The following is a 25,484-nucleotide window of genomic DNA, read 5'->3' on the forward strand; positions in this document are numbered from 1 at the left end:
TGAATGTAAGACTTGGTTTTCAAATTTCTCTTCCTATTCTGGATCTTCCTTCAGCTCCTGAAAAGCCAATTTATTTTCCTTATTCAGTTTCAGCTCAAACAGCCTCCTCAGGAGAGTCTTCCTCAATGACTCTCTTGAAACTAAGACTAAACTTCCAGTTTCACTTTTCTCCATCTCTTGCCTAAACATCAGTGATCACAATCTGTAAATACCCAACATGTGTACTGGCTGGTACCTGTCTAGCCAACCAAAGTCTAAAGTTCCACGGATGCACTGATCTTGCCTGTCATGTGCGCTGCGTTATTCTCAGTGCCTGATGTGTGAAACATGGTAGAGAGTAACAGGTATTTGTAGACTGTGTAAATTAATGAATAAATATATGAACGAATACACATCCTAAACCACGAGAAGGGAAAGGGTGGCCTGGGTACCAGGGTTGAGCCTACAGACAGCTTCATGTTATAGAATGTACGGTGTCTCAGAGGCTTCCAGCCTCAGCCTAAAACTGAGCTGGAGTTGACTGACCCCCTCAACTCTAAAGTCTTAAAAGGCCTGTATGGTGCCCAGGCCCTCAGCTCAGATTCCTGCCGCCTTCACGCATGTCTCCTTTGAGGTTTTCAGTGAACTTTCCTGCCAACGAATCTTGGTCAATGGCTCCTGGGCTGACCGAACAGGTTTGCTGACTTTAAATTGCTGCAGGAGGCTCTGGAGCTCCTTAAGGGAATTGCCCTGTCTGCCCAGGGGAGGAGCAGTCTCATAAAACCGACAAAAGATCCTCTCAAGGGTCCTATCCCCAAGGGCAAAAGCTGCCTGCACACCTAAGTTTACACACCTGAGGAGGTCCTGCCTGTACTTTAACATGCAAAGCCAGACCCAAAGGCATTTGCTGCTTTTATACCAAGACACAGGAGAGTCTGGGGAAAAATTAATCTCAGATCAGCAGCTCATTACTCTTACACATGGCATAACCTACAAGGTCTAGAGTGTATTAGGAGCTGCTCATATAAAAGTAAAAACAAACTAGTAGCTTAGGTTTATGCCTCTCTTAAAGATTATGTGTTATCTCTCTTGACCATCGCCACATTCCCAAAGAGTGCAAGGTCTTTGTCTGAGGACTCTCAGCTTGTAAGTAGCACTGTTCTGTTTTCATATTCAAGATCCATAAATGTAGAGGGTTTCCAGGTAAAGGTAGTGTGAAATGAGCCTAGATCCCAGAATTGCCCTCTCCACCAAATCTGACCACGTGAATGAAAAATAGTAAGCAAACAACTGAATGTGGGGGTTTTGATGCTGATCCCACGTACTGATAAAGCACGGTCGGTGGGAGTGCCAGGTGACTGATGTGTGGCACGGTGTGCAGCGTCTCCTGAGACCGTACCCACCCACGACGCACAGCCACAAGGAAAAAGTTGAAACAAAGCCAAGAAGTATCACTGATGCCTTCTCATGTTGTAGAAGAATGAACAAATTGGATGAGTAGACACTTAAGGGAAAAAACCCTCAAATATAAAAGCAGCAAAGCTCCTTCAGAATTTGGTGGAGGCAGAAAGGGATGCTGGAGTTTGCCGTCTTCCAAAGACAAATGGTGGGCTGAACACCTGCAGTGCATTCCATGCCCTGTTGGGTGGAGTAGGCCTTGCTTTAGGTCCCTGAAGAGTGGAGGGACAAGCCCCCACTAAGGACAGCAATAGGCCCCAGCTGATCTTTGCCCTTCAGTTAGAGATACAGACGTTAAGCAATAAGAAAGTGGAAGGAAGCATTATACAGACCCCAGTATAATTTGAGAAGATGGTGGATGTGGTACATGTCTACAAACAAACTGGTCTGGGGTAACTTGGAAAGAGTATCAGGAGGAACTCACCCACACGATATCAGAACGTGCAAAAGATCTGCTCATGCCCATAGTGGAAAAAAAAAAACTATGTAATAACTATAAAAAAGGCTATATTACATTTAAAAGGGAAACATTAGACAGAAGTTTAGTGTGGAAAGACAACAGATCAATCATGCCTGGAAGAAAAATATGACCCAATGAACAGAACAGAATATTTGTAGACTATATAATTAGTGAATAAATACATGAATGAAGACACATTCACTCCTTGAGAATGCTTCACGCTCTAACAGAACTTTCTAAAAACGTATGTTATATAAAACGAGGGACAGAGTGAGATGAAAAGGGGGAATTTCAGCGTGAAGAAAACAAATTAAGAAGCAAACACCCCAGGTGAAATAGGTCTAGTAGCCAGCACATGGGAGAGAAGAGACAAGGCCAATGCATGGTGACAATGACAGCAGCTCGCCTCACACTGAACTCTGATCATTGCTGTCATCACTATGACAGGTTTTAAATCTCCATTCAGAAAGCCATCTCCTGTATCATCTGTTTGCTCAGGTGTGATTTGGTACCTGAGCACTGCCACCTCTCCCTTCCTTTCCTCAGTGCCCTCTCTTGCTCTTCCAGCTCTGAAGGAGCACATGCTTCTCCTTTTCCATAAATGCAGTATTATTCACACCTTCGTGTCTATATAAGGCCTCTTTTGCACAAAATATACCTGTTGATTGTCGCATACCCAACTGTAGGCTTCACTCAAAACTCAGTAATTGAGAGATTACTGATGTGTGGACAACATCATTGGCTTTAGAGACAAACCACCCTGGATTTGTTTCTTGTCCTTTCCAGTTATTAGCTAAGAAACATGGGGCAAATAGCCTAACTTTTCTGTCTCATCTATAAAGCAAGAATAATAACTTTCAGGTTTATTATAATGATTAAATGAGATGATCTGTACGTGTAAATGCCTAGAATATATTAAACCTCATTAAATAATAGCTACTTTCATTATGTTATTATCCAAACTTAAATACTGTAAATAGATATTATACAAGACTTAAATATTGGTAAATAGAAACATCTGTTGAGAATTCCTTGACATCCCATCTTCTATGCTTGCTTGTCCGGCCTTCCTCCCTTCCCTTCTTCCTTCTCTCCTCCCTCCCTCCCTCTCTCCCTCCTTTCTTTTCTTTTGAGAAACATTGCACCCTTTTAAAAAATTTTTTTTAAGATTTTTTTTTGATGTAGACCAATTTTTAAGTCTTTATTGAATTTGTTACAATATTGCTTCTGTTTTCAGTTTTGGTTTTTTGGCCGTGAGGCGCGTGGGATCTTAGCTTGCTGACCAGGGATTGAACCCGCACCCCCTGAGCTGGAAGGCAAAGTCTTAACCACCGGAACGCCAGGGAAGTCCCGAAACATTTCACCTTTTTACAAAAAATATTTCAAAATGAATTCAAGCTTATAATGAAAAATACAAGGGCAGGAATAGAGACGCAGATGTAGAGAACGGACGTGTGGACACAGGGGTGGGGGGGGCAGGAGGGGATGGGTGGGATGAATTGGGAGCTTAGGTTTGACATAAATAAGATACATAGATACCATGTGTAAAACAGATAGCTAGTGGGAACCTGCTGTGTAGCACAGGGAGCTCAGCTCGGTGCTCTGTGGTGACCTAGATGGATGGGATGGGGCGGGGGGTGAGGGAGGTCCAAGAGGGAGGGGATATAGGTATACACAGAGGTGATTCACCTCACTGTACAGCAGAAACTAACACAACATTGTAAAGCAATTATACTCCAATTTAAAAAAATGTATAGAGGAGAGTGGCAAATTGTCTTTCATCACACACCACCATTCCCAGTCTCATGCCTCTGGACTAAGGCAGCCGCTCTTAGAAGTTTGATAGGGAGCCTCTCAACTGCTTGTCTATGCCTGTGTGTGTATTCTAAGAAATTATATTTTTAATGTATCATGTTTGAGAATGTCTGCATTTTTGTTATATTTACACAACAAATTGACCGGGTACAGCATTCTAGGCTCTCACTTTCTCATCCTCAGATTCTAGGCGATATTGCACCATTGTGTTCTGGTTCTAATCAAGTTTGTCAGTCACTCTGCTCAAGTCATCTCTATCCATTTTTTTTTTTTTTTAAATGATCCATTGGATGCTGAGAGATGTTACCATTTTCAAATGTGATTATGAATTCATCAAATTTTAATTTTCTTTGTAGCAGTTTTTGCTTTCAGCACTTTGTTTTTAGGCCCATAAAAATTAATGAAAATTATATCTTTGGAAGGCTTAACTTCTATTCATAGAAAATATTCATCTTTTGTTTATTTTAATTCTTTCCTCTTTGAAATCAATTGCATCTCATATTAATACCAGCACTTCTGCTTTCTTTTTGTTGTACCTTCCAGATATACCTTTGTTGATTTCCTCATTTCAATCTTTTTGTACCATTTATTGATAGTTTCAATTGTGTCTTTTTTTTTTTTTGCGGTACGCGGGCCTCTCACTGTTGTGGCCTCTCCCGTTGCGGAGCACAGGCTCCGGACGCGCAGGCTCAGCGGCCATGGCTCACGGGCCCAGCCGCTCCGCGGCACGTGGGATCTTCGCGGACCGGGGCACGAACCCGCGTCCCCTGCATCGGCAGGCGGACTCTCAACCACTGCGCCACTAGGGAAGCCCAATTGTGTCTTTTGTAAGCAGCTTATACCTAGATGTTTTTAGCCCAGTCTGAGAGCATCTGTCTCTTCATATAAAAATTTAATCCAGTCCTAGATAGTGATAATTCAAGTGTATTTCTTACTCTTGTCTCGTTGTTTTCGTGTTTTGTTTTTATACTTTGTTTCTTTTTACATTTTTTCCTCTTTGTTACAGTATTTGACCTAGTTTTCTCTACTCCTTAAATTCTCCCAACATATTTGTAGATTATGCTTCTCAGTTCTATTTTTCCATCAGTTACCTTAACATTTTAAATTTAATTCTTAATTACCTGAGAAATATATTCATACATTCTCCGTATTTGAAAAAAAAATACTGATGAGACAAGTCCCCTTTGAGCAGCTCGTTCAATACCAACCCCTTGTCTCCATCATTGTCACAATTCAGAATACTTCTTACACTCTTGTGATTTTGTCCTGACTTTTTTTGACATATATTTACTTTGTTTTATTTTTGTCTTATATAAATTGCATCACCAAATTGTTGGTTTTTATTTTTAAATTTTCTACTCAAAAAGATGTTTTGGAACATCTGACCATGTTAGTTCTCAGAGGTCTACCTGTTGTTTGTAACTGATAAATAGTAAGCTGTAGTATGATTAAATGCCAGGTTCTTATTTGCTCCTCCTTCATGGTACTATGCACACCATCTTCCCACCCCTTCCCCAGGAACCGTGTTGACAACCCAGGATGTCATCTTCCATAGTTTTCCTCAGGCCCATATAATCATTTCATATATAGTATATGTATACACATATGGGTGTGCACACATGTCTCTGTGTATATACGCATGCCTATGTGTATATATAAACACATATAAATACAAATACATATACACATGCACTCCTGTATAAGTGAGAGGGTGAGTCCTTTTTCAGAAGAAAGGTGAGAGGCATTGCAGCTCAAAGGGCTGCCCTCAGCCCTCTGCATGTTAATTTTACATGACTGCCCCCTCATTTCTGTGGCATGTCTCACTACCTCTAGGTAGTGCTTCCCACTGGACACCACGCTAGGTGCTGTTGGAACTAGAGACACACAAGGTATGGTCCTACCCCTGGGTAACTTTCTGATTCAGTTATCAGTGTTTTAAAAAGTAAGTCCAAGGGGCTTCCCTGGTGGCGCAGTCATTAAGAATCCACCTGCCAGTGCAGGGGACACAAGTTCAAGCCCTGGTCCGGGAAGATCCCACATGCCGCTGAGCAACTAAGCCGTGCATCACAACTACTGAGCCTGCGCTCTAGAGCCCGCGAACCACAACTACTGAAGCCTGCGCTCCTAGAGCCCATGCTCCGCAACAAGAGAAGCCACTGCAATGAGAAGCCCGTGCACCGCAACAAAGAGTAGCCCCCCCACTCACTGCAACTAGAGAAAAGCCCATGCGCAGCAACGAAGACCCAACGCAGCCAAAAATTAATTAATTAAAAAAAAGAGTAAGTCCAAGAATGTTAGGATACATCCAGACCAATTTTACAGATCACCTACCCCCAGAGTGTTCTGTGTGGATCAGTTTTCAGAATTGTGACTGTGTTAACGTCCTAGGGCTGCCATAACCAAGTACCACAGATTGGGTGGCTTAAACAGCAGAATTCTGTCATCGCACCACTGAAGGCTAAAAATCTGGGATCAAGGGGTTGGCAGGGTTGGTTCCTTCTGAGCTTGTGGCGAGAATAAGCTCCAGGCCTCTCTCCTGCTTCTGGTGGTTTCCTGGCGATCTTTAGCCTTCCTTGGCTTGTAGAAGCATCACCCTGATCTCTGCCTTCATTTTTACATGGCATTCTCCCTACGTGTGTGTGCGTCTGTGTCGAAATCTCCTCTTGTTATAAGGACACCAGTCATGTTGGATTAGGCCCCCCCGTATCCTAACTTAGCAAATCACACCTGCGATGATCCTATTTCCAAATAAGGCCACATTCTAAGGTCCTGGGGGTTAGGACTCCAACAAAGGAATGTGGAGGGCACACAACTCAACCCATAACCCTTTATACCCTTAATACTTTTAGGTATTAAGGTCCCTGTCTTTCAGATATAAAGTCTTTCATTGTCAGATAAATATTCTGTGTGTATTTGTGTATTTTATATACCCACTAACATGTGCTGAAGACTTACTATGTATCAGGTACTATGTCAGCCAACTTAGGGACGTCGTCTTTACCGAATACTCCCAGACCCAAGGGGTGGGAAGCAAGTGGTGGCTTGGAGAGGGGATGTAAATTTCACAGGCTCTTCCAGCTACTCTGCCAAGGGAGGAAGCAGGATCATCCTGACCAGTCAGAGCCAGAGTCGACCAATGACCTGCTCAGCTGGACAGTGGCAGTTAGATATTTTGATAAGCACATGAGTGTAAACCTTCAGGTTCCCAGTCTCATTATCACAGCTCTCCATAGTGAAGGTGTTTTATCAGTAGCTGGACTTCACAAGGCGCCCGTCAGAAGATTCTGGCAGAACACTTAGCGTGGAAGCTAAGTCTACAAGCTAAGTGTTGTGGTTCAACGTCATTGCCCCACAAAATAAGTCTTTAAGCCTCTACAGGCGGAAAAAAGGTACAAGCTAAACTGATGCCAGAACCCGTTTGACATTTGGCCGTGTTAGTTGAAAACGGAATGACAAAATTAAAACATGATGTGTCTCCATTTTCATGCTATAGAGAAATTACGGAGAAACTGTACAAGAGGAATTTTTTCCAGTAATGTTTTGCTACTTGAATGAGTAAACCTTTTAACATTTGATTTTTATTATGAGACAAAGTTTTATAAAGGTAATTGAAATCATCTAAATCCCACTAGACAAGATGATCACTGAAGACAATTTGATAAACATACTTTGGATAATGTTTCTCTGTCTGGTCTTGTGGATTTTGTTTTTTGTTTGTTTGTTCTTGGCTGTTTGTTTTGCAAAATTTGGCTTATGTAGAGCATAGTATATTAGAATCTGACATAAAATATTTTCTATTAAGCATTTTCCAATAATTATTTTAATGCCATATGATATGCTATCTACAGTTAACTATAACTTATTTAACCAATCTCCTGTTGCTTGACAAAGTATCTACAAATGGGTTTTAAAAATTCTTGAAATACAAAAATCTTTCCTCAATTCATTACATTTTGACCATTTCTCAATAAGAAGTAGTAAACAGACTCATCAGATTCAAGTGACAATTTTTTTTTAACATCTTCATTGGGGTATAATTGCTTTACATTGTTGTGTTAGTTGCTGCTATATAACAAAGTGAATCAGCTACACGTATACATATATCCCCATATCCCCTCCCTCTTGCGTCTCCCTCTCACCCTCCCTATCCCACCCCTCTAGGTGGTCACAAAGCACCGAGCTGATCTCCCATGAAATGCAGCTGCTTCCCAGTAGCTAGCTATTTTACATTTGGTAGTATATGTATGTCATTGCCACTCTCTCACTTCGTCTCAGCTTTCCCTTCCCCCTCCCCGTGTCAAGTGCATTCTCTACATCTGCGACTTTATTCCTGTCCTGCCCCTAGGTTCTTCAGAACCATTTTTTTTTAAGATTCCATACATATGTGTTAGCATACGGTATTTGTTTTTCTTTTTCTGACTTACTTCACTCTGTGTGACAGACTCTAGGTCCGTCCGCCTGACTACAGATAACTCATTTCGTTTCTTTTTATGGTTGAGTAATATTCCATTGTATATACGTGCCACATCTTCTTTATCCATTCATCTATCGATAGACACTTAGGTTGCTTCCATGTCCTGGCTATTGTAAATAGTGCTGCAATGAATATTGTGGTACATGACTCTCTCTGAATTATGGTTTTCTCAGGGTATATGCCCAGTAGTGGGATTGCTGGGTCATATGGTCGTTCTATTTTTAGTTTTTTAAAGGAACCTCCGTACTGTTCTCCATAGTGGCCGTATCAATTTACATTCCCACCAACAGTGCAACAGGGTTCCCTTTTCTCCACACCCTCTCCAGCATTGATTGTTTGTAGATTTTTTGATGATGGCCATTCTGACTGGTGTGAGGTGATACCTCATTGTAGTTTTGATTTGCATTTCTCTAATGATTAGTGATGTTGAGTATCCTTTCATGTGTTTGTTGGCAATCTGTGTATCTTCTCTGAAGAAATGTCTGTTTATGTCGTCTGCCCATTTTGGGGTTGGGTTGTTTGTTTCTTGATATTGAGCTGCATGAGCTGCTTGTATATTCTGGAGATAAATCCTTTGTCAGTTGCTTCATTTGCAAATATTTTCTGCCATTCTCAGGGTTGTCTTTTCATCTTGCTAATAGTTTCCTTTGCTGTGCAAAAGGCCTCTCACTGTTGTGGCCTCTCCTGTTGCGGAGCACAGGCTCCGGACACACAGGCTCAGCGGCCATGGCTCACGGGCCCAACCGCTCCACTGCATGTGGGATCATCCCGGACCGGGGCATGAACCCGTGTCACCTGCATCGGCAGGCGGACTCCCAACCACTGCGCCACCAGGGAAGCCCACTTCCTTAATTTCTCTTTCAGATTTTTCATCATTAGTGTATAGGAATGCAAGAGATTTCTGTGCATTAATTTTGTATCCTGCTATTTTACCAAATTCATTGATTAGTTCTAGTAGTTTTCTGGTAGCATCTTTAGGATTGTTATGTACAGTATCATGTCATCTGCAAACAGTGACAGTTTTACTTCTTCTTTTCTGATTTGGAATCCTTTTATTTCTTTTTCCTCTCTGATTACTGTGGCTAAAACTTCCAAAACTATGTTGAATAATAGTGGTAAGCGTGGGCACCCTTGTCTTGTTCCTGATCTTAGTGGAAACGGTTTCAGTTTTTCACCATTGAGAATGAGGTTGGCTGTGGGTTTGTCATATACGGCCTTTATTATGTTGAGGAAAGTTCCCTCTGTGCCTACTTTCTGGAGGGTTTTTATCATAAATGGGTGTGGAATTTTGTCAAAAGCTTTTTCTGCATCTATTGAGATGATCATATGGGTTTTCTCCTTCAATTTGTTAATATGGTGTATCACATTGATTGATTTGCACATATTGAGGAATCCTTGTATTCCTGGGATAAGCCCCACTTGATCATGGTGTATGATCCTTTTAATGTGCTGCCGGGTTCTGTGTGCTAGTATTTTGTTCAGGATTTTTGCATCTATGTTCATCAGTGATATTGGCCTGTAGTTTTCTTTTTTGTTTTGTATTTCTGCAGTGTCAGTTGTTACTTCTCCTCCTTCATTTCTAATTCTGTTGATTTGAGTCTTCTCCCTTTTTTCTTGATGAGTCTGGGTAATGGTTTATGAATTTTGTTTACCTTCTCAAAGAACCAGCTTTTAGTTTTATTGATCTTTGCTATCGTTTCCTTCATTTCTTTTTCATTTATTTCTGATCTGATCTTTATGATTTCTTTCCTTCTGCTAACTTTGGGGTTATTTTGTTTTCTTCCTCTTTCTCTAATTGCTTTAGGTTGTTTATTTGAGATTTTTCTTGTTTCTTGAGGTAGGATTGTACTGCTATAAATTTCCCTCTTAGAACTGCTTTTGCTGCATCCCATAGGTTCTGGGCCGTCATGTTTTCATTGTCATTTGTTTCTAGGTATTTTTAAATTTCCTCTTTGATTTCTTCAGTGATCTCTTGGTTATTTAGTAGCGTATTGTTTAGCCTCCATGTGTTTGTACTTTTAACAGTTTTTTTCCTGTAATTGATATCTAGTCTCATGGCGTTGTGGTCAGAAAAGATACTTGACACGATTTCAATTTTCTTAAATTTACCAAGGCTTGATTTGTGACCCAAGATATGATCTCTCCTGGAGAATGTTCCATGAGCACTTGAGAAGAATGTGTATTCTGTTGTTTTTGGATGGACTGTCCTATAGATATCAATTAAGTCCATCTTGTTTAATGTATCATTTAAAGCTTCTGCTTCCTTATTTATTTTCATTTTGGTTGATCTGTCCATTGGTGAAAGTGGGGAGTTAAAGTCCCCTACTATGATTGTGTTGCTGTCGATTTCCCCTTTTATGGCTGTTAGCGTTTGCCTTATGTATTAAAATGCTCCTGTGTTGGGTGCATAATATTTACAAGTGTTATACCTTCTTCTTGGATTGATCCCTTGATCATTATGTAGTGTCCTCCTTTGTCTCTTGTAATAGTCTTTATTTTAAAGTCTATTTTGTCTGATATGAGAATTGCTACTCCAGCTTTCTTTTGATTTCATTAGCATGGAATATCTTTTTCCATCCCCTCACTTTCAGTCTGTATGTGTCCCTAGGTCTGAAGTGGATCTCTTGTAGATAGCAAGGGTAATCTTGGTTGTAGGTTTTTCTCTTTCATCACCTTAAATATGTCCTGCCACTCCCTTCTGGCTTGCAGAGTTTCTGCTGAAAGATCAGCTGTTAACCTTATGGGGATTCCCTTGTGTGTTATTTGTTGGTTTTCCCTTGCTGCTTTTAATATGTTTTCTTTGTATTCATTTTCTGATAGTTTGATTAATGTGTCTTGGCATGTTTCTCCTTGGATTTATCCTGTATGGGACTCTCTGCGCTTCCTGGACTTGACTATTTCCTTTCCCATTTTGGGGAAGTTTTCAACTATAATCTTTTCAAATATTTTCTCAGTCCCTTTCTTTTTCTCTTCTTTTCTGGGACCCCTATAATTTGAATGTTGGTACATTTAATGTTGTCTGCTCTGCTGTAGTTATTTCCACTACTTTATCTTCCAGGTCACTTATCCGTTCTTCTGCCTCAGTTATTCTGCTATTGATTCCTTCTAGAGAATTTTTAATTTCATTTATTTTGTTGTTCATCATTGTTTGTTTGCTCTTTAGTTCTTCTAGGTCCTTGTTAAACGTTTCTTGTATTTTCTCCATTCTATTTCCAAGATTTTGGATCCTCTTTACTATCATTATTCTGAATTCTTTTTCAGGTAGACTGCCTATTTCCTCCTCAATGTTTGGTCTCATGGGTTTTTACCTTGCTCTTTCATCTGATGCATATTTCTCTGTCTTCTCATTTTGCTTAACTTACTGTGTTTGGGGTCTCCTTTTTGCAGGCTGCATGTTCGTAATTCCCATTGTTTTTGGTGTCAGACCCCTGTGGGTAAGGTTGGTTCAGTGGCTTGTGTAGGCTTCCTGGTGGCTGGGACTGGTGTCTGTGTTCTGGTGGATGCAGCTGGATCTTGACTTTCTGGTGGGCAGAACTGCGTCCGGTGGTGTGTTTTGGGGTATCTGTGAACTTAGTATGATTTTAGGCAGCCTCTTGGCTAATGGATGGAGTTGTGTTCCTTTGTTGCTAGTTGTTTGGCATGCGGTGTCCAGCACTGGAGCTTGCTGGTCATTGAGTGGAGCTGGGTCTTAGCACTGAGACGGAGATCTCTGGGAGAGCTCTCGCTGATTGATATTACATGGGGCCAGAAGGTCTCTGGTGGACCAATGTCCTGAACTCAGCTCTCCCACCTCAGAGGCTCAGGCCTGACACCCAGCCGGAGCACCAAGACCCTGTCAGCCACACGGCTGGAGTGCCTTCAGAGCTGGAGAAGCTGGCCTGCAGTGGCCGTCCTGCTGCGCTGCACGTTAGAATCACCTAAGTGACAATTTTTAAAAAGAGTGAGTTTGTATAAATCTTCAAGTGCAGTATTAAATAGTTTACTTGTAACATGTTCCTAGATCAGTGCTAGCACGTGGAGAGGGGGATTTGATTTTTACTGCCTTCTTTTACAGAAATGTTACTCTGAAAAATGTCTAAGTAGGACTACTTTCTCTAAGAATAATAGATCCATTTTTCTAACAATTCATTTGTATGTTCAGTAACAGGCAGACTTCGGAGGTACTGCAAGTTCAGTTCCAGACCACTGCAATAAAGCGGGTCACACGAGTGATTCAAATCTCAAATCTTAGCGAGAATAAGAAGATTGGCATGAACTGTGTATCTTTGTACCCACACAGATTTCTCTATTCAGTGAGCTCATTTCAGTGGTTCACTAACTGACTGTAGCCCCTTTGTTCCTTTTCCGTTGTCTCTTTTCCAGGTTTGGGGAGGACCTCAGGCAGGATCAGCGGGAGCTCCTGGAAGGGATCTCAAAGCTGGACATCAAGGCAGGGGGAATCCCCTCCCAGCTGCTGGTGCATGGGGCCCTGGCCTTCCCCCTGGGCTTAGATGCCTCTCTCGGCTGCTTCCTGGCAGCTGCCCGCTATGGCCGGGGCCGCGTGGTTCTGGCTGCCCACGAGGGCATGCTCTGTACGCCCAAGATGGGGCCCTTTTTGCTCAATGCTGTGCGCTGGCTGGCCAGAGGCCAGACGAGCAAAGTTGGGGTGAACGCATGTCTAAAACATCTGTGTGCCCTGCTGTCAGAGCATGGCCTGGAATGCTGTCTGGAGCCCCACCTGACTGCTGACTTGAGTGTCTACTGCTGTGTGGCTTACAGTGACAAGGAGGCTAAGCAGCTGCAGGAGTTTGTGGCTGAGGGTGGGGGCTTGCTGATCGGGGGCCAGGCCTGGTGGTGGGCCTCCCAGAACCCCGGCCGCTCCACTTTGGCTAGTTTCCCTGGTAACATCATACTCAACTGCTTTGGCCTCAGTATCCTAGCTCGGACTCTGGACCCAGGCTGTTTCCCTGTCCCTACCCCTGAGAAGCAGAGCTACCACTTCCGCAAGGCACTGTCTGAATTCCAGCTTATCGTGAAGCATGGGGGTGGGACCTTGGAAAAGAGCTGGCTGGCGAAACTGGGAGCAGATGGGGCAGGCTTCCTGCAGATCCCCGCAGAGGGGGTCCCTGCTTATGCCTCCTTGCACCGGCTCCTGAGGAAGATGCTGCATCTGTCGGGCCTCCCAGCTGTGAGCAGGGAAAACCCAGTTGCCAGTGACTCCTATGAGGCTGCACTGGTCTGCCTGGCCACGGAGCTGGCACGCTCCGGCACAGACTGCTCTCAGCTGGCACAGGGGCTTGGAACCTGGTCTTGCAGCTCCAGTTCGTACCCCTCAGAACACGCCATCACAGTGGAGATTGATGGAAGCAACCCAGGTACAGAATGAGGGACCTGGGGGAAGGTGGGGCTAGCGAGCTTTGCAGGACTTTGCAGGTGCTGAAGCTCAGGTGGGCCAGCTCCATTCTCTAACAGGTACTTCCCAGGAGATAGGGGTTGGGGTTCTGCTCAGGGTTTAGGTGGGATGCATGCAAGAAGCATGGATGAGATGAGGTGCGCAGGGCAGGGCTGTAGCTCTGGGAGGGGCTGTGAGGTTCCAGGTGGGGTGGAGTCAGGTGGGGGAATAACTCAGCCTTTCCTATGGCTTTTGTCAGGCAGCGGTGATTCCTGGGTGAGTACAGGGCTCTACCTCCCAAATGGACAAAATGCAGAAGTCTCCTTGTCTGAAGCTGCAGTCTTTGCTGGCCTGAAGGTAAGGCCAGAACACCACTGCCACATCTCAGAGCCACAGAGCATTCTCATGCAGCTCGCGGCACTTCTTCCAGGAGTGCAGGAAGGCACTGTTCTGCCCACGTTACAGATTTCACAGATGAAACAGCTAAGTTTCAGGGAGCCTAAGGGAGTGACTGAAGATGCCAGATCTCCTAACATCAGATCCAGTCCTCAAACACAAGCCCTCAGGTTTCCACCTGGGGAAGGAGCACCTGTTACATATTCGGAACCTCACTCAGTTCTCCCACACGGCCTTTCTGGGTTTTACCTCTTCACCTTGATCGCTGAAGGGTGTACTTAACCCCGTCACTCACAAAAACAGGCCGTCATGCAGAATTAAAATTCTTCCTGCCTCAGTTTTGAGGGTCACTTCCTACCATAGTAAGGGTCTCTTTGGGGTTAGTCTCCTTTCTCGAGCTCACTTACATTAAACCTAAGAAAAGCAGTCACAGGACTCCAGACACAATGCACTCAAAATTTACCTGAGCAGGAGGGGAGGCTGAGACAAAGGGGGGAGAGAACCAGTTCTCCCCCGTCCCCCATACCCCACTCCTCGGGATGGGCCTCCTGTCTGTGCACAAAGGGCAGATGAAGACTCCCTCTGCCTCATTCCCAGCATCGGAATCATCTCAGGGGCTTGAACCCTGGAGCGACAGCCCAGGTTCTGCCTGGTACAGAGGCACCACGGGACCCTAGTCAGTATCAGCCTCGGGGTTATGCCTGGTCTGCCTGATGGTGGTCCGTTGTGGAGCTGCTTAAATCCCTAGAAAAATGATTCTGCGTACCTTTCAGTCCATATGAGTTTTGGAGTGCCCAAAGCTCACAGGTTTGCATGCACTGCTCACAGAAAGGGGAAGCTGGAGTTTTTTAATACCCTCCATCCACACAGTACCACACACCCACAGCACACATGGTGGGATCGCCTCTCCAGGTACAGATTGGCTGCCACACCGATGACTTGACGAGTGCCAGCAAGCTGTCTCGAGCCCCTGTGGTGACTCTCCAGTGCTGCATGGACAGGACCAAACGGTCAATCTCCTGCCTCTGGGGTGGCCTTCTCTATGTCATCGTGCCCAAGGGCAGTAAACTGGGCCCCGTGTCCGTCACCATCAAGAGGGCTGTGCCTGCCCCATATTACAGGCTGGGTGAGTGGACTGAACGTGTTGGGGAGTGGGAGGGCCGCGGGTGCTGTGGTGCTGATGGGCTGGTTGGAGGAGGGGAGGGAAGAAGACTGGTGCACAGGAGGAGGAGGGACTGTCTGAGGTGCCAGCGGAGGCAGGAGATGAGGGACACGCTGTGTCCAGGAGACTTCGGGGCAGAACAGAGGGAAGGGTCTGGGGGCCTGTCCTTCACTTCACAGCACACAGACCCGCATGATAGAAGTTCATCATTTCACTGTCCTCCTCCTGGAGTTCCAGTTGTGTTTTTCAGCTCAAGGGAAGTTGAGGAAGTGGGTGACAGGTTCCATGCCCTTTATCCCAGGTAAGACATCCCTGGAGGAGTGGAAGAGGCGTATCCAGGAGAGCACAGCTCCCTGGGGAGAGCTGGCCACGGACAACATCATCTTGACGGTGCCAACTGCAGACCTCCAGGCCCTGGAGGACCCCGAATCTTTACTCCACCTCTGGGATGAGATGATGCGGGCTATAGCCAGGCTGGCAGCCCAGCCCTTTCCTTTCCTCCGTCCAGAGAGGATTGTTGCTGATGTGCAGATCTCGGCCGGTGGGTGCTCCAGAGGGGTGCTCCTGGTCTGTGGACACCGTTTATTTACTATTTTGCCGTTTTTTGGCCTGTAGTTTTTTATTTTTATTTTTTATTTTTTGTAGTGTCTTTGTCTGCTTTTGGTATCAGGGTGAGGGCGGCTTCATAGAATGGTTTTGGGAGTGTTCTATCCTCTTCCATCTTTTGGAAGAGTTTGAGAAGGATTGGTATAAGTTCTGCTTTGTATGTTTGGTAGAATTTCCCTGTGAAGCCGTACAGTCCTGGACTTTTGTTTGTAGGGAGTTTTTTAAATTACAGGTTCTATTTCACTTCTAGTAATTGGTGTGTTCAAATTATCTGTTTTTTCTTGACTCAATTTGTGTCTCTAGAAACTCATCCATTTCTTCTAGGTTGTCCAATTTGTTGGCATATAACTGTTCATAGTATTCTCTTGTGATTTTTTATATCTCTGTGATATCAGTTGTTATTTCTCCTCTTTCATTTATTATTTTGTTTATTTGAGTCCCCTCTCTTTTCTTCTTGTGAGCCTGGCCAGGGTTTGTCGATTTTGTTTATCCTTTCAAAAAACCAACTCTTGGTTTTATTGATCTTTTCTATTGTTTTTTTAATGTCTATTTATTTCCTGTTTGATCTTTGTTATTTCCTTCCTTCTGCTGACATCTATTTTGCCTTTTTTAAACATCCGATACGTGTAAGGCATAATTTTACCAGTAAAGTAAGGGGAAAAAAAGACATTCAAGACATGGACTTTGATGGAGATGAAAAGATGTTTACATGCGAAAAGGTAAATCATGTTCATCTAAAGCGTAAGATTTCACAGGAGGGAGAACAGTCTCCGAAAAATTGGTACTAGGAGTTCAAGATGGCAGTGAACGTTGTTTCAAGGATAGTTTAAAACAGAAATATCTCCTTCAAACGTAAGTCAGAGTTGGCAATGAAAAGAGAGAATAAAGAGGTTTATGTTAAGTATTCAGTGGTTTAGAGGAAAGAAGGCCATCTTAAAAAAAAAAAAAAAAGGAAATCTGGTTCCAACATGTGGAAAATTCCTCTGGACCTGTTTTCTAACCTTCAAAAAAACACAAGATTTTCACTGTTAAAAAGTATAAATCTGGCCAACAGTAGTTTACATAGGAGAAGGAATGGCACCGCCCTAGCCTCAGGGATCTCAAATTCAGACACAGGACCTAATGTTGCAGACTCACATGCAAAGAAAACTCACACAAAAGGAAGCACTGAATTACAGTGAGAATGACTATATAAAGTGTTCATATTTGGGGGGCCAGAGAGAGGGAGAGGCACAACTCCAGTGTGGAGGCCGGGAAGAAGGGTAGGGACTCTTCAGACCAAGTCAAAGAAAGCATCTGCTTTCCAATCAGCATGGAGATTCTGGAATTATGGTGGCAGCCAGGATGGCGAGAAAAAGTTACACCATGGAGAGGAATGAAGGGAGATGGGTTTGGGTGGACCACGCCCACCAGGCCTCACTCTTCCTTTTGCGTTCCCAGGCTGGATGCACTCAGGATACCCTATCATGTGCCACCTGCAGTCAGTGCAGGAGCTCATCAGTGAGATGGGCATGAGAAGCAGAGGTCTGTGGGGAGCCATCCACGAGCTGGGCCACAACCAGCAGCGGCACGGGTGGGAGTTCCCCCCGCACACCACCGAGGCCACCTGCAACCTCTGGTCAGTCTATGTGCACGAGACGGTCCTCGGCATCCCCAGGGCTCAGGCCCACCCAGCTCTGAGCCCTCCAGAACGAGAGAAAAGGATCAAAACACACCTGGGAAAGGGAGCGCCCCTGAATGACTGGAATGTGTGGACAGCTCTGGAAACGTATCTAAAGGTACTGAACAGAAATTCAGGGAGACGGGGGCCACCAGACCCTCAGTCGTGTAGCATCCTGGATCCCAGGAGCTCTCCAACTCCTTCACCACCCCCATCAGCCTGGGCCCACCACCTCCCCTGGCTGCATGGCGGTGCTTCTCAGGTCATACATCTCTAAGATGGAGATAATGGTGCCTGTCCCACTCAAGTACTGTGGTTTTGTGATGATATGTAAGAGGAAATGAAAAATACTGTGAAAAGAAAATAAGTAGAGAATGTAGTCTCTGGGTATATCGGTCAAGAGCAGAAGCTCTGAGTAAGACACTCCTAAGACTGAGTCACAGCTCTCCCACTCACTCATTTGTCCTTTGTCCCCTAGCAGGTGCCTCGGAAATGGTGATTGTTTTGCTTTGCTTTGTTTTCCCTCACCTTAGTTTTATGGGTCAAGTGAGTGTTGCATCCCTTCATAATTACAGTGATGTGTTAGGGGCAACTGCATAACAAGAAGGCCTCTTAGGAGGTAAATCTGTCAACGAGATTCTCATACTTCCATCACCCATTTGAACCCAAAATGTCTTTAGAATGAATAAGTAAATAACCAACCCAACAGAAGAACACCGAAGTCCCAAAGTGAGTCGATTTCCTATGAAATAAGCATAAATCCCTTTCCCCTCCCCCATCCTGCTTTAAATTTTTATATTTTCAAGTTGTCAAAGCCACTCCCCATATCAGATCTCCTACACTGTCTACCATGACTCCTTAGATAGTGGGTATTGCCCACTTTTTACAGGCACATACTGAGTGAGAGAGTTTAAGCATCCTGCCCAATGTCACACATTTAAATGATAGACCCAGAACCTAAAATCAGGAGCTAATGACAAGCCCAGGCTTTTGCACTTCTGAACCCTCTCTTTGATTTTTTTTTTCTTTTTTCACTCATTTTCTGAAGAGTGAGTGTGAGACAGACCCAGTCAATGAGATAACTGTGTAGCATCAGCTCAGGATTCTTCTAGAGCCAGTCTGAGGGTCTACAGGGAAAGAGACCTTACATGGTAGTTGCCACTGAAGTGTAAGGCAAAGCCCTAATTCCACCCTACCTACTGACCCACTCACCATGAATGTCATTTTGCAAAAGCTTTGGGGAGACCCCTCACCTTGGAGTCTGAGCCTTGGTCCCAGGACAGAGAGATACCTTCTGTTTTCTTCACCTGTGGGAGGTCTGCTCCCCCCATCACTCCTCCCGCTGTTGCCTTAGCACAGATCCTCAGTATCGTCTTCTGTGTTAAAAGCCTCCTCAGTTTTTCTAGCATCTTGCTTCAACCACCTACAATCCATCTTCCACACCACTTCCAAAATAATCTGAATATTCCATGTTTAAGCTCGTCAAGTGTTCTCCCTCACACACAGAATAAAATGGAAGCTGCTTAGCTGAGTGCAGAAGGCCCTTTATCATCAGGCTTTGGCCAACACCTCCAGCTCCATCTCCCAATTTCCCATCTCCATAATTATCCTGCAGTTTACCGAGCTGCTTCCCACTATGAACGAATCTTGCTGTTTTCGCTTCTATACCTCCTCACGTTTCCTTCCTGCAGATGAAACATGCTTGAACACCTTGTCTGTTACCTGTCAAGTCACCTGTCAAAATTCAGCTCTCTTGTCCTCTTCTCCCGACATCATCTCCTTGACAGGCCAACTTTTTTTGTAATTTGTTTACTTACACGTCTGTCTCTCCCATTGACCAGTGACCTCCAGAAAAACAAGAGCCGTAATCATTTTGCCTAGTGAAATACCTGGCACATTGTAGATATTTTTTAATGTTATATGTGTGATAAATGTTTAATTTGTTGATTATTAATTAAGAGAGATGAGCAGGACGATTGTCAAAGGCCACGCGGTGAGAGCAGATAAGCAGTGAGAGCACAACAGTGAGATCAGAGGGAGGCTGATCAAAATGCCATCTGTCCTCGGGCTTTTACACCTCAGAGTCAGAGGATTCTCCTCCATAAAAGGGGGTGGTCTCGGAAACCTCAAGATCCCTGCTAATTCTAAATCTCTATAATCTTGGCAAGTCAGAGTCTCCTGCCCATGGCTTTCAGTTGGGCTGTTCCCTATAAAGTATGAGTCACTCTCATTTTGAACCCCTTGTGACATACCTGCTTCTTCCTTGTTTTGCCCCAAAGGCAGTGTTCCACAGAGAAAAACAGTTGCCTTGAAAATAGTCACAGCTCTGAGATGGCTGAAAAGGAGAAAAAAAAACCAGGGTTTATTATGTCTGGAAGGTGCCGGGAGTTCCCAGATCTTGGCTCCCAATCCCCACCGCAGCCGGGCTCAAACCTCTCTGATGCATATGGAAAAACACTTAGGAACTGGGGATAGAAGTTTCTAAAATAGAGGTAATAATGGTAACTGCCATTTGTTGAGTATTCACCTCTTTTCAGCCATTAGGTTCCTCGCGTAGTCCCCTACTACATTCCGGGGCACAGGGTTTGTGGCCAAGCAGGGGAATCAGCCAACGAGATTATGTTCATGCGCGGGGTGAGACGGGGGGATACGGGCAAGCCAAGAAGTGAAGCCAGTGAGCGATTCAGGGGAAGAAATCACCAGAAATGAGACGCACTCATGAACACGCATGTTGCAGGTACTTTCACTAACTTGTGCCTCATCCTGCCCCTTCCTTCTCTTCCAGCTCCAGGAGGCCTTTGGATGGGAGCCATTCACCCAGCTCTTTGCTGAGTACCAGACCCTCTCTGGCATCCCCAAAGACAACACTGGCAAGATGAATCTGTGGGTGAAGAAGTTCTCTGAAAGGGTACAGAAGAATCTGGCTCCTTTCTTTGAGGCCTGGGGCTGGCCTGTCCAGAAGGAAGTGGCTGCGAGTCTGGCCTGTCTGCCTGAGTGGCAGGAAAACCCCGTGCAGATGTACATCCAGACTGAGGACTAAAAGATGTGCACCAAGGGGTGTGTGTGTGCGGAAGGGGGGGTGATCACCCACCAACTCTGCCACCCTCTTTCTTGCCTAGTGTACCTTGAGGCTGAATCCTGCTTCCTACCTGTCCTCAGGAAGGCCTTTGAGGTTCTAAGACAAAATGAGCCCAACTTCCTCAGGAAAGTGCTGCTATGCTTCTTTTATTGTTTCTCTGCTTGCACTCTTGGTCTCATCAAGAGACTTGCTTCACCATCCTCATCCTCCAGAAGAGGATGTTTCATCTTGGCATCTTGAGTTTCTGCAGGCTCTTCACTTCTATTTATGACCGGTAGTTCTAAAGACCGCGGATTCCATTATAATCTGATATCACCCCAGCCAGGCCTGAACAAAGCTCTTAACTTCTGCTTTGAGAAGCTTTCTAACAGCAAGCGAGACAGGCTGGTATAATGGAGAGAGCCCTGAACCAGCTTTGGTTCTATGGAAAATCACTAAACTCTGTCTGCATCTGGATTCTTATCCATGACATGGGATAAAAATCTGTTGTTTGATGATGGTGAACGTCTTTGAACACAACCTGCGTACGCATATGAGGGAGCTCTTCAGCTTTCACCAGGCCCCAGAGTAGCCCGTCCGCCCACCTTCATGCGGACACAACCTGAAAACCGAATCTCCCTTCCGAGTCAACCTCCTTGAGGTTAGCATTCAGTCCCTGTGTGAGAGGATTTAGTGAACACCGGTGTTGTTCCCAGACATGGTATCAATGATAGTCCTCAAGATCCTAGCCCATCCCATGTGTCCTTTCCTCTGCCTCTGGAAAGATTCCTGGGTATAACCTAACCCCAAGAATGTGGTATGAACTCAAACTGGAGGTTACAAAGCTGTTGGGGTTTGGACTTCTTGGTTAGTTTCATCTTCGAGAACATCTGCTTCAACCAAAGGAAAAAATCATTCCAGCAACCCTACCAACTTCATAAGCCCATTGGTTCTTAGCACAAAACAGGTGTCTGACTCCTCTGGTCACCTTGGGATCAAGGCACTGTCAGTTATCGACAGCTACTGTGCTGAGAGGGCCATGGCCAGGACAGGCTCCAGTGGAAGAGGATTCCTGAGTGCAGCAGACAGAGTTAACCCATACTCACTTATTACCCCACAAACCAGCATCCCCAAGCTTTCTCATAATCTCATTCCAACCCGTCCCGGCTCTTTGGCTAGGTGGCATTTCAATTAGAGACGCATCCTCAGGATTAATGGGGTGTACATCTACCCATTTTCCTCTAGCTTGCTTTTAAACCATATTTTTGTTGTTTTCAATATCATTCCATTAGCTTTGTTGAGCATAGAGAGACTCAGGTGGAGAACTAATCTAGGGAATGTCTTTCTCTGAATCCCATCAGCACATCCTTCTCCCAATTCTAGGATAATTTCCTTTTATTTCACTAGTGTCCTTCATCAGGTGCTTTTCACATGAAAAGTACTCAGTAAATATTTGTTAACTGAAAGAACAGTAAAGACACCTAACACAAAATGAACAGTCTTTATGTCCCAGACATTGTGTGAGGTATTTCCTATGAGTTATCTTACAGAATCTGAGGTTGGTGCTATTATTATCCCATTTGATAGACGAGAAAATGAACACTTAACGATATTAAATAGCTTCTGAAGTCACAAAGCTAATAAGAGGAAGAGTCGGGGCTTGACTGAAGCCCACAGCAATGAAAAAATTGTAGAGCTTTTCTCCAAGAATGATTTTCAATTTAGACACAAATTCACCGAGAAAATGGAAGTTCAACAAAGTTCTGACTTATGCCATGTTCACTATTGAATTTTTATTAAATATAAAATTTAACCTCTAAGAAGATATTGGCACTTGATTTTCTGGTTGTCTCAGCATGTGATTAGCTTCCCTATAGGTAGAGAAAGGATTTGAACCCAGGCAATTCAACTCCAGAACTGGTGTTCTTATCCATGATGCTAGGGATGAGTAAATGAATGGATAATGCTGGGTTTAAGAGGTTGCCATAGAGACAAAGACAAAACCTGACTTTTCCCCACATTCTCTGTAGTGGAAGTTGGAGCCCTTCTCCCTCTTACAGAGAGACTGTGGCTCTGCCACTTGTTTCTAAGTTCAGAATTAATTGCGTGTAACTGCGACACTCTCAGAGTATTCTGTGTTCCAGAGCAAACGTGCTCCGAAGGATGTCTATGCAGGTCCGGTGAATCATCAATAAATGCCACTTGCCAGGAACTGTTATAAGTGCTTTTTATTTGTTTATCCTCACAACAGTCCTATGGAATAAGTACTATGACTGTCTCCATTTTTCAAAGAAAGAAGCAGAGATACAGGGGTAGCAAGTGGTGAAACCACATTTCCGTCCCTGGAAGTTGGACTCAGGACCCACACTTTAGCCAGCATACTATATACTACTGTATATTACATTACTGGGTCTGCCACAACCTGCAGCTCTACTTGCATGGAACTATGTGTATGGCTACTGTATCACAAAATGACCACATAAAAACTACTAAAAACCAAACAGATTATTTCTAGTTACCCAAACAGGAATTATTTAACCATAAGGGTCATGCATCCAAGGCACACATCCCTCAATACCAAGACCCTGCCCTACCAAGTCTGAAAGGTTTTAAAGATCCTATGCTTCAAATAACAACTTCGTGGAGTCCTAGAGGAAGCTTGTCTTAACCTCAGGGCTTGTATCCAAGTGTCCTTTGCTCATTCTTAAAGATACCCAAACATCCATCCTCATGTCTAAGACTGTTATTAGACAAAGGAGCCCATGCATTCTTACAGGTTACTAGATCCAATATCTGAAATATCCAAATTTCTAGCAAATTGGATAATTTTCAAAGGAAAGAAATCACCATAGGATACTTCAGGGAAGTAGTAATGGCTACTTTAAAGTTTTAAAGGAGATTAAAAAGGACTATACCTCTATCTTATCCCCTGAGCACGAGATAGCCACCAACTTATTAGAAGAATGGACAATTAATTTCAAAAAATTAAAGCATTAGTGGTTGGTCACACTAAATGGAACCACAACACCTCATACTTGTGGCAAATATTGTTGAAATAAAATAACAAGCACTTCCTAAAGGGAATTAAAGTGATTTTCTATCTTGACTAAATCTCTGGCATTGTACATTCCCTGATCGCCTATGTTGCTCTTTGTCTCCCCCTTATGGCCACCTAGAAAACCTTACAGCTCCTGACCATCAATTTTAACAGTGTAATTATTCCCATGGAGGCAAACTCAGTTTCTGTCTTAGTTTTAGTTTAAAAGACATATTCATGTGACTCTTCCCATGAAGAAACAGATTGGTCAATATGCTCTTCACTTTTAATATCCATAAAAAAAAACCACCCAAATCAATTTGCTTCAACTGGAATGGAAACAAATTCCTCTACTCTTTAGCTCATAATGTTGTTAAAATGGATTTAGATTCTTGGCATACAAAAGAGTTACTGCCGTTATCAATTACACATATGAAGTTTTAGTTAACACTTTTTACTAAATTTATGACTTTCATAAAATAAATGATTATTAGAACAAGCCCAAGAGGCTTCCCAAAATATACCTTTGGGGCCATCTAGACCACAGAGAAATAGTCTCCCAAAATAAACATTACCTTTCTCTCATTTACACTAGCTCTTCTAAGAAAGACGTACAAAGATTAGTAGCTTTATAACTAGCGGTAGTCCAAGATTTGGGTAGGCTTCTCCAGCCTAATGCTTTGGGACATGTGTAAATTAGTGACCTCCCACTGGGGAAAAGAAGTAGTGAGATGTTTACAAGCTTTTCAGGTCACAGTACAGGCTGCCTTTCCATTTGTCTCATACCACAGAGAAAAGGAAACTTGGCCGCTTGGTGCCTCTAAGGGCCAATTTTTGGGGAAAAAAAGCTACTCACAGAAGGACGTCAAGTGCTACAAACTACTTATTAAAAATTGAGTAATGGGGCTTCCCTGGTGGCACAGTGGTTAAGAATCCACCTGCCAATGCAGGGGACACAGGTTCGAGCCCTGGTCCGGGAAGATCCCACATGCCGAGGAGCAACTAAGCCCGTGTGCCACAACTACCCACAACTACTGAGCCTGTGCTCTAGAGCCCGCGAGCCACAATTACTGAGCCCGTGAGCCACAGCTACTGAAGCCCGCGTGCCTAGAGCCCATGCTCCACAACAAGAGAAGCCACCGCAATGAGAAGCCCGCGCACCGCAACGAAGAGTAGCCCCTGCTCGCCGCAACTAGAGAAAGCCCACGCACCGCAACGAAGATTAGCCCCTGCTCGCCGCAACTAGAGAAAGCCCACGCACAGCAACAAAGACCCAACGCAGCCAAAAATAAATAAAATAAATATATATATTTTTTAAATTGAGTAATGAAAATATCTCCAGCCACAGGACAATTAAGGCTAATAAGACCTCTGCCAAGAAAATGTCCAAGTTCGTTTGGAAATAAATTCATGAGGAGTTGCATCCATATCTTGGTCATTCATCACCTCACCAAAATAGGATCCATGACCAGGGAGTTCTAACTCTACTCTTAAGAGCAGAGTTCTGACCTCATGGGTCTTTAGGTTTGATTCTCTGTTCTCAAACTTTTTGTCAAGAACTTTGTGGCCCTGCTTAAGACAGCACTAAAAGCAACATCTATGTCCTGCCCAAAGATCTTGAAAGGCTGCAGAATCAAACGTTTAGGTACGAAGAAAATTCCTGCACCACCTCCAGTGATCTGGGACCTGGGATCAAGCCCTAGTGTGTGGGACAATTGGTATACTGGATCCAAACTAATATAGAACAAGTAAATCTGAAAACAGCTGGTCAAATATACAGATTAAGTACAATTTTAGTCTCATATATTGATACCAAATATACATAAAAATGTGTGTGTGTGTATATATATATATGAAAAGATTCTAAGCAGAATTATGCAGTGGATATCTTAATCAGAATTGATGTTCTAGGGAGCTCTAGCTATTCCTCTAGTGGCAAGAAACTGATGTATGAATGCGAATAGCTGCTTGCCCTTAGAAGGATCTGAGTCAATGTATCCCTTTAATT

At 43.9% G+C, this 25,484-nt stretch overlaps 1 protein-coding gene across 3 annotated transcripts in view; it reads left to right on the plus strand.

The window, feature by feature from the left end:
* The window catches only part of TCAF2 (TRPM8 channel associated factor 2), a 30,665-nt gene extending 5,942 nt beyond the window's left edge, over window positions 1–24,723 (plus strand). For 2 of the 3 annotated variants that reach the window (XM_007118860.4, XM_028489648.2), the window contains exons 3-8: window positions 12,549–13,540; window positions 13,817–13,914; window positions 14,866–15,079; window positions 15,417–15,656; window positions 17,162–17,499; window positions 20,167–24,723. In XM_007118860.4, coding sequence (XP_007118922.1) covers window positions 12,549–13,540; window positions 13,817–13,914; window positions 14,866–15,079; window positions 15,417–15,656; window positions 17,162–17,499; window positions 20,167–20,421 — 2,137 coding nt within the window. In that variant the 3' untranslated portion in view covers window positions 20,422–24,723. Of the gene's footprint in view, window positions 1–12,548; window positions 13,541–13,816; window positions 13,915–14,865; window positions 15,080–15,416; window positions 16,441–17,161; window positions 17,500–20,166 lie in introns of those variants that run through there. The other variant, XR_008617311.1, reaches the window with a different exon arrangement.
* The last annotated feature ends 761 nt before the right edge of the window (window positions 24,724–25,484 follow it).

Source organism: Physeter macrocephalus, chromosome 5, assembly GCF_002837175.3.
Source record: "Physeter macrocephalus isolate SW-GA chromosome 5, ASM283717v5, whole genome shotgun sequence".
NCBI lineage: Eukaryota > Metazoa > Chordata > Mammalia > Artiodactyla > Physeteridae > Physeter > Physeter macrocephalus.